Source organism: Cryptomeria japonica, chromosome 7, assembly GCF_030272615.1.
Source record: "Cryptomeria japonica chromosome 7, Sugi_1.0, whole genome shotgun sequence".
Classification (NCBI taxonomy): Eukaryota; Viridiplantae; Streptophyta; class Pinopsida; order Cupressales; family Cupressaceae; genus Cryptomeria; species Cryptomeria japonica.
The window spans coordinates 76,368,336-76,378,819 of record NC_081411.1 but is presented as its reverse complement, the minus strand read 5'-3'; the positions used below and the strand labels follow the sequence as shown (position 1 = coordinate 76,378,819).

The following is a 10,484-nucleotide window of genomic DNA, read 5'->3' as shown; positions in this document are numbered from 1 at the left end:
GGTAATTTAATTAAATTGGATTTTATTAAATAGAGAAATGAACATAAAATATTCATTTAGGAATATGGTCATTTTTATACATCTACACCCACTTTGTTTGAATCACATTATTATCTGCTAGTGTGTTAACTAGTTCATCCAATTCTTCTCAATTTTATCTAGCTCTTCTTTCATTGCCTTCATCTAATTCTGATCATTGTGAGCTTCTTCTATTGTTTTAGGTTCAATATTTGAAAGAAAACATAACAGGACTTGTTCTTGAGTTGCTTTGCTTCTTGTGATGATACCTTTGATCTTATCTCCAATAATCTGATCCACTGAGTGATTCTTTCGAACATATCTCTGGGTCATAGATGTAGATGTTAGAGCTTCTTGAGCTTCCTTTTCTTCTTCTCCTTCTTTGATATTCTCTTCAAAAAATTTGTCAGTTCATTCATCAGATTCATAACCTGCCAATTTGTCAAATTCTTTAGAAATATCTTCATGAACCTTCACATTTAAACTTTCAATAATCTTGTTCAGCCTTTTGTTGTAACACTAGTGTGCATTTCTCCCTGTAGAGTATCCTAGGAATATGCCTTCATCAACTCTACTAGCAAAATTTCCAAGATTACCCTCATCTCTCCTAATGTAGCACTTGCTTCCAAATACCATGAAATATTTTAGTATTGAAGTTATAGCATGTCATAGTTTATAAGATATCTTTCCATGTCTTTTTGGGTATAGAATTGTGTTAAGAGTGTAGACTGTAGTATGAATTGCTTCTCTCCAATAGACTTCCAGGATTTTTGTTGCTTTGATCATTGTTTTGGCTGCCCCTTGAATTGTTCAGTTCATCCTTTCCACTACACCATTCTATTGAGGTGTTCTTAAGGTAAACAATTGTTTTCTAATACCATGTTTCTCATTAAAGTTGTTAAACTCATCAAAAGTAAATTTTCTTCCTTTGTTAGTCCTCAAGAACTTAATCTTTTTGTCTATTTCATTCCACCTTTATCCTTGAATATTTTGAATTTCTCTAATGCTTGTTACTTCTCTCTAAAAAATTTAACCCATGACATTCTAGAATAATCATCAATCAATGACATGAAATACTTCTCACCTTGTATACTCCTAGTTTTGGTTGGACCACATAGGTTTGTATGCACAAATCCAACTATTCGATGGATGAATGCTCCTTTCCTCTATAAATTCCTTTTGTTTGCTTTACAAATGGACATTCTCTATAAATTTTGTTATCCAGTTTGGTCAACCTCAGTAAATCCCTCCTTGGACTTGATGAACTAATCTTCACTAAATTGTCAAAAATGATATGACACATCCTCTAGTGTCAAAGCTAGCTATCATTGATTAGAGATAACAAACAATTCTTCGTAGATCCTTCTATCATATACAAGTTTCCACTAGTCCTTTTCCTTGTTGCAATAATAATTATGGATCCTTCCCAAATCTCACAACCATAATGTTGAAAACACAAAATTGTAACCATTTTGGCACATCTGTCCAACACTCGAAAGATTATGATGAAAACCTTTCACATAGTAAACATCGTTAGTATTATTCTTTCCATCAAAATAAAATAGAACCAATTCCCATAATTTTTGTTGCCTAATCATATCTGATTCTAATAAAACCACCATCATACTTATCAAGTTTCACAAACTTACTCTTGTCAACATTTGTATGATTTGAACATCCACTATCAATCAACCATTCATTTATATCTCTTCTAGCATGTAAATTAGTAGCAATAGTCTTAGGAATATCAATATTAGGTATATCTCTCTCTACCAAAAACAAACAACCACCATCTTCATAATCTGATTCATTATCTGAAATACCAACATCATTTTTGATATAATAGTCTCTCTTATTAAATTTTCCTTTACCTTCTATATATTTTTGTCTTGAACTTTTTTTCCAAACACCTAGTATAAATATGACCAATATTTCCATACTTGAAGCATTTAAGAGGTAACATACCTTTCTATTTGTTTGTGTCTTTCTTTAAATTTTCCTTACGAAGTTTTATTCCATGTCATCTAAACTTTCATGTTCCAGATTTTCCTCAAAGGCTTTAAAGGTGGACTTAGTCTTAGATTTGTATTTTCCAAATATCCTTATCTCAATTGTTGATAGAGTATAATAAATCTACTCTCTAGTAAAGTTATTTGGATCATAGGTTTCTTCAATAGAAAAGATCTTGTCAGTGTAGCTATCTAGTACAGACATCAAGATCTTCTCCATTATGTCTTCATTTGTTAAGATTGCACAAAGTTGTCTAATTTCATTTATGACACTGTCAATCTTTTGAAAATAACTAGTTATGTCCTCTCCTTCTTCCATTTTCAAGTTCTCATATCTGTACTTAGCTATTAGATTCTTTGATAATTCGACTCTGTCATTTCCTTCATAGATATCTCTAAATTTTTCTCAAACCTCATAAGTAGTATTCAATGAAATAACCTTTGTCAATTTAGTCTTAGATAAAGCACTAAAGATAGTATACCTTTTCTTTTCATTCTCTTCATAAGCTTGAATCTCATCTAGAGTGATAAGACCATGTCCTGGTTGAAAATAATTAGTTTCCACTGCATTCCATGTGTTGTATCCCAAATAGATCAGGTAGCCTCTCATCTTCACTTTCTAGAAACTTAGTCAAATCCTTCAAAGATAGGAATATCCAATTTATGTACCATTGGATTAGGATCTACCTCAAGTGGTTAAACTCTTCTCCAAGCAACCCAAGCTCTGATACCAATTGTTGAATATCCAGAGAACTAAGAAGGGGGGGTGAATCAATAAAAAATATAAATCAATTTCTTTTATGTTAACATCTAGACCAACCCATAGAATTAATTGAGACAGCTATAGCATGAAAACACAAACATACAACAGATCACACAATGAACATTAGATATGACATGGAAAACCCAACAAGGACAAAATCATGGAGAATGTTAGTTCTCAACATTAAACACCAGTTAAGGTGACATCGGTTAAGGTAATTTTTACAAAGGGTGGCTCACTACCTAGAAAAAGGCTCACTGTTGAAGAAAGAGAGAAAGAAAGAATCCACCACTATATCACAACCAAAAAAACCAGACTGCTTTTGATGCCTCGATACTAATACACTCTCACATATCACAATTAGTTAGATCTTTCCTTTCCGATATCTCATATCTTCAATAACAATATCACTTTTTTTCATACTAATTTATCCAGATCATTGTCATACATATGCAATCTCCTAAAAACATAATCTTCCAAGTTGACCGAGATAGAGATCTAAAATAGGTCAACACTAAACATTTTGGTGGTGAGAATGAATGAGAAGACCATATCAAAATTCACATCATTGGTTAGATCAACATATCACATCCATTACAAATTCCATACCCAAAACATGACTCACATGCTACATCAAAGCCACTACCCATCCTCAAATTCCAGACATAATCAAGACTCAAACATCATTTCCCAAAACATCAAAAATAAGAATGTAATTAAGATACATATGAATAGAATCAATCAACATCATATCCTATAACCAAAAATATCTAGATCATCAACAACACATCTTCTAGAGCATTAAATATTTTGGGATCACATATTCCAGATCACCAACACCAAGAACATCAATGACAACCATTATGTTGACATCAATGACAACCACTCATAATCATCAACAACATATCTGCAATAGAGTGTGCTACTCTAACCAATAACATGCAAAATAAAATTTGGAATGGGTAAAACCTCATCCATGGGGTTATCGGAAGGCATAGCTCATGAAGAAATTTTGGAACAAATTTTTAGATACTTATTTGGAGGAACCATTGTCACTAGACACCAAATAGTAAACACCAATAACAATTGCTAGGTTGAAGATGGTTGACCTCATTTTAAAATGAAATCTCTCATAGGTAATATAGTATGATACAAGGATGGATGACAATGACAAACCAAAATATGTAGAAAAATTAAAATCCCTAATAGAGCTAGTTTCCCATCCTTTCGATAGGCTAATTTTCTTGATCCCAATTCTTATCATAAATTATTAGTTGAACAAAAAGTGCAATACTAGATATCCTCAAAAGTTAAATATAGACTACCTCATATATACAAGCTAGTACGTTACGTGGTGGCTATTCTAAATATCTTGTTGGTTGAAAATTTTGTAATTAGGGGATGATTACAAAATTATATTTTTAGCCACATTTCGGTGGTATTTAATCTTTCCTTTCAAAGGGGAGGTTTCCTTCTTATTGCAATCTAATATCTAGTATCTACCTATGTTATATCTCCTACACTATTTTCAATGGTGTTACAATCACTTTATTCTCTTTTCTCAAAATAAGTGTTCATCCAACTCTCTGTTTTCAGACTGGACTTCATTCTTTAACAACAAAACATGAACTAAAAGAGACTAATTTAGGCAATAATAAGTGATGTATCTTTCAACAAAACCAAAGAATGACTTAAAGATGTAGTAGTGAATGTTCACTAACCAAGAAACCTTTCTAAGTCCAAAGTCTTCTATGGTCCCTTGTACATATTTTAATGAAACTAACTTGTCATATGTAGGTAGCCTAATGTCTTTCCTATATATTATAAACTTCTCTACTCTAAATATATAACTTGTTGTAATACAAGTTATATATAATTCCACCTTTATACATTTTACTCCAATAACTTCTCACAATGCATAATTCAATATTTTAAAGATAATATGCTAAGAGTGACATAAGAATACTATCACCATACAATAAAGTGCTTCTAAGACAAATATTGGAAAACAACTTCACTTCTTAATTCATAATTCATATAACTTCCATATTTTCACTAAGCACAAAGTATTTGATAGCTCTACAATTTCACAGAGTTTCAATGCATTAGCCAAAATATGAATATTTACAAATAGCTCTCTCCTTTATATAGAGAACAACCTTGAGAAAATTTAGGAATTTTACAACTAATTTTATCTTATTCAAAGTATAGTTCGATTTTATTTAGGACTTGTACTTTATTTACCAACAAACTACATATATACAAGTAGACATGTTAAATGTCAAAAAAAAAATAAAAATTTCAATGTCAAAACTTAATACAAACTACTAAGTGTCAAGGGACCCTTCTTCTTCTTCACCAAAATTCTTCTTTAGAAATTGTTCAAATTTCCAAACAGTTTCTTTTATTAGGGATTCATCAGGTCAATTAATGCGACTAGATTCATCAGGTTCATTGATTTTGTGTGCTTGGATGCTGGCTCGGCCAGCTACTATGCTCTTCTTGTCACTTAAAAACTGGAGAAAACTAGTAGGCTAATTGGATTTGACAAACAAGTTGGGGTATTATTAATGATCAAAACATAAACAAAGATGACTTATTAAAGTGGAGAAAACTAGCGAGCTAATTGGATTTGATAAACAAGTTAGGGTATTACTAATGATCAAAATACAAACAAACACAACTTATTATGGCCTGTAGGGAGGTAATACAAATTGTTTAAACAACTTAGAATAGTAGGTATTCCTCAAATATAGTTGACCTGGTTCCAGTAGTAGGGTGACACCATTAGTAGTAGAGAAGGCATCTAAGCTAGCTACAATAGGGAAATCAGTCAAATAGCAGAGCCAGAGTCAAATAGCCAGATACATACCTCAAATTAGAATTTTATGACTACTTATCTAACATCCTAACTTGACTACTTATCTAACATCCTAACCTAGAAAATACTTTTCACCAGTATAGTTCTTCTTACATTGAACAATTGTTCATATAGATCCATTATTATGATTAGAAAAACACTGACCCATAGAACAAGGTGGGTCAGTAGTGTTAGAAGTCACAAAAAACTAAAGAGGCATGATAGATACATTTGGCTAGCATATCTTCATACTAGTTCCCTAAAGGTTTCAATTGGTCACTTGAAATTAGACCTCTATTGCAAACATTGCAAAAAGGTTGCTAGGAATAAGGGTTACTCCAGGCCTTTTGAATCTTCCAATATCTATACCATCAATAAAGTCACAACTGCTTATTACTCATCTAAAGCCAAGCTTGTATTATTTGGTGGTGGACCTCTATGATGTCCCTATTTTAAAACTATACCAAGTGCTTCTTAGTCATCTGAAGCTAAGCTTGTTTCTACCCATTTAAACCCTATCAAAGGGGTGATGCATAAAATTTCCCAAACCCCTCCTTCTCAAGAATTGGAACTAGTGGATTTGGATGAGGAGGCTTTAGAGGAATTTGAGTCATCCTTGGCCTCAAAGTATGACTAGTCTCATACTACTTCAGAGAAGGTTCCCTCTTTGACATTTTGATAGGATGTTTTTGCTCCCAAACTCAATTCTCTTATTCTAAAAGTAAAGGTTTTAATGTTGAAATAAAAAATTAGGTGATAGGATATGACTATTAAATGACTCTTCTCATAGTTTAATGTGGCCACACGAAATATAAATAGGCTTGAAGTAGTGGTGGAAGTGAGGGTTGGCTATAACAAATGGGTGATGGAAGAAAAGGATTCTAGGATTTGGAAAATTGCTAGTGATATGGGTGGAAAATTAGAAAAATGGTATAAGGTCTAGTGCATGATCTTAATGAGAAGTTATCTTAGAGGGCTGAAAGAAATGTAGTGGCAGAGCTAAAGGAAACCTAGAAGGTCCTTAAGAGAAAAAAAGAGCAAATATCTATGTTGACCCAAGATATGGCTTCAAATAATTTGACCAACTAGCTTGCTATTAAGGAAGAAATTGAACGTAAAAATGTGAAGTTGAAAGTATAGACAAAGTCTCCATCTATAATGGTGGATCCCCTTTCCTCTTTGGTCAAGACTACCCCAAATTTTGGCATTCTAGTCTCTATAAAGGACTCAAGAGATTTATTTTCTTGGTAAAGTCAAAGGTCTATATAAGGATTGGCAAGAATGTAATGCCTCTGTCTAGTAGACCATCCTTTTGTGTCTTTGGCAGGTGGTTGATTTCTTTTTTCTTTTTGGCTATGTTACTGGTCTTTGTTTGGTTTTTTGTTTGTCTTTGGTCTCTCTCTAGTTTCTAGCTTGTTTTGGTAGTTTTTTTCTAGTTGGATGCATGTTCCTCATGTGCCCTGGGTGTTGTTGTTTAGTGTATATGTAAAGGTTTGGACCTATCCCACTTTTATTAATCAGAACATCAATACTATGATAATTATATCAAATACTCAATACAAAATACTTCTTGGTGAGTTAAGCTTGACCTTAGATTTCCATGAGAGTAAATTCATGATTGAAAGTATTGCTTATGATCCTTGTCCTTGAGAGAATATTAATGATTAAACAAGAATTTTGAAACCTTTTGAAGGAAATAATAATCATTCCCTCATTTTTAACAGTAATCTTGTCTTCCTCAACATGCTTGAAAGGGCCTATGATAATGATACAAACCATGTGGTGAAGAAGAGAGAACCAAAGTCAGTTGAGTGTTGGTGCAAACTTCTGATGAATAAGAACCTTAGTACCAATGGAATTGAAATCTATATTTCCCTAGTGTGGAGTAGCATTCTCTTGTGGTTTGCTTGGAATATGGTTAGAAGGGTTAGACTTCTTCCAAATCACCATCATTCATTTCTCTTTTGATTTAGAAACTTCATGAACATGTAGAGGGTCACAAACCTTGGGAGGGGTCTTAAAGTTTGGTATAAACAATGATAAATCCCTAAATTTATGCTTTGAGGATTGACACTAGAAGCACATATTTGGAAAATTTAAATAGAGTACATGATAGGTGTGTGATGAAGTTCTGCTATGTGAATATAAATTATGCATTTGACATCATGAGACAAACCCACTTCAGAGCATATACATTTCTAAGGTTGAGAATTATAGAAATGATAAGATTTAACATAAATAACCTTCTAGAGTGACAAAGAAACATCTATAAATAAATGACAACAAAGAAAAGGAAGACCCAAAAACTCTATCCAAACACAAACACAAAGGTTATTTTCATTAGAGAGACAATTCTTAAGAGTAAGGTTGGAAGACTAGCAGTTTTGAGCTAACATACCATGGACCATGCTAAAACATAGCCTAAACATGACTAACCTCAACAAGAAAGAGAATAAAAAACCCTTTGGCGTGGTTTTGGACTCTATCAAGATAAATCTTGGGTGGGGCCCGTGACTTGGCAATAGAATATCAGAGTATGCTTACATGGGGGACCCTCACAATAAAATATTATATAAGAGTGTTCTACTCTAACCATTAACATATAGAATAAAATTTTAGAATGGGTAATACCTCATCTGTTGGGTTATCAAAAGGCATAGATTGTGAAAAAAATTGGCACAAATTTTTAGAAACTTGTTTGGAGGAGCAATTGTCACTAGACACCAAACAATAAATACCAGCTACAATTGCTAGGTTGAAGGTCGCCAAGACCATTTAAAAATGAAATCTCCCTAGTTAATATAGTATGATGCAAGGAAGGATGACAATGATAAAAAGGGATATGTAGAAAAATAAAAATCCCTAACAGAGCTAGTTCCCCATCCTCCCGATAGGCTAATTTTCTGGACTGCAATTTTTAGCATAAATTATTTGTTGAACAAAATGTGCAATCCTAAGCATCCTCAAGAGTTAAATGTAGACCACCTCACGTAAAAACTACCACATTATATGACAGCTATTCTAAAAATCTATGTCAATATTCAATCATGTGATCTCAATTTCATAGACCAAATACTTTCCCACGATGATTTGTGCATAATACATTTTTACTTTTAGTTTATTTATTCTAAAATTATAACATATCTAGATTCTATATTCTAATTTAAGAATATCTTTTAAAGGTTAAATAATTTAAGAATATCATACAACTAAATTAAAAAAAAAAAAAAAAAAAGAACGAAGAACTACATAAAATGGATGTTCCACTTCTTTCAATTTCTCATTACCATAACCTTCAATAGTATACAAGCCTAATTATAAATTATAGAGATCAATTAAAGCTATTAAAAAATAAACATGAACTAGAATATATTTTTAAAATTTGTTGTAGGAGAAATGGTTCTTGTTATACTCTACTTAGACATTAAGTAGTTCAAAAATCAAACAATCTAAAACAACTTTATATTTTAAACTAAAACATACATATTTTATTTTACTTACGAATCTAATTTTCACTATTAGATAGTTTGACTTTTATGAATAACTCTCTTCTAATAATTATAGCTTCAATATTAATTTATAAGATAAATTGTTGGTTGCATTAATGTTGTACATGCTATTATTATAGAAAATCTAAGATAGAACATAAAACTGTCTATTTATTATTTTCTTTTATTTTGATCAAGAATGAAAACATAATAATAAAGAACTCAGAAAAAATTCCATAAGAATTTTCAAATGATATTAACTATCATAAAAAACAAGAGAAGGACCAAAGAAATTTCTAACAACTTGCCAAGATAATACAATTTTTTTAGTAGCCAGGGATGTGAATGCTTTTATTTGAATAAATTTGATAATTACAATGAAGGTGGCAATCATAAAGTGCCACACAAAGTAGCTATTTAGAGGTAAACAAAAGCAGACATGATTATTAAAATTAAACACATGATTTTAATGATGAGAGATTTCCACAATCTATAGTAAAAATAGAAAGCTGTTTTGGATTAAATTGTGTACAAGATTTTTGAATCAACGTTTCGGGTCACACTCTGTGATCCATCATCAAGATAAAGAGAGTCAAAAGAATCATTTCAGGAAGAGAGCCAAAAGATTTATAATCCAACGTTTGGGATCACACATCGTGATCCATCATCAGGATAAAGAGAGCTAAAAGAATCATATAATTCTTTTGTGTCTCTTTATCCTGATGATAGATCACGGAGTGTGATCTGAAAAGTTGATTCAAAAATCTTGTACACAATTTAATCCAGAAACAGCTTTCTATCTATACACATGACGTTAAGAAATTATCTTAGCCAACTCATCCTCATAAATCTCCAACTCATCCTCATAAATCTCTACGTAGCTTATTGGCTCCCACAACAGCAGAGGATCAAGCTGCTCATAAATGGTATCTTCTGTTTTAACATTGCCATATACATGTTGAACATCAGGAGATCCAGTGTGGAGGAGGAATACAAGATTATCATTTTCATGAACTCCTCTTGCTTGGCCTCCAACTGAGATTCCAGCTCGGCTATTTGCTTCTGCAGTTCATGGGCCACACTGGGTTCCTTCATTCTTGCACTTGCCTCACACACCAAACTCTTTACTGCATCTTCTCTTTGCTTGGCCTCCAGACCCTAAAACAACAACCCATAAATACATGAGTACCATGATAAAACTAATGGAAAAAACATACATACTTTAGGGAAATAAATCGTTCTGACATCTTTGATCATAAATCTCATGTTATATTTGAGCTGAAAGTAAATTACTCCAATGATATTTGAGCTGACAGTACAACAGGGCAATCAGTCAAATAGCAGAG

At 32.3% G+C, this 10,484-nt stretch overlaps 1 protein-coding gene across 1 annotated transcript in view; it reads right to left on the bottom strand.

Annotated features, from left to right (window-relative positions):
- Window positions 1-9,478: 9,478 nt before the first annotated feature.
- The window catches only part of LOC131079387 (LOB domain-containing protein 11-like), a 1,626-nt gene continuing 620 nt past the window's right edge, over window positions 9,479-10,484 (bottom strand). The window contains exon 2 of the mRNA XM_058017304.2: window positions 9,479-10,296. Within this exon, the coding sequence (XP_057873287.1) occupies window positions 10,021-10,296 (276 nt within the window). The 3' untranslated portion in view covers window positions 9,479-10,020. The remainder of the gene's footprint in view (window positions 10,297-10,484) is intronic.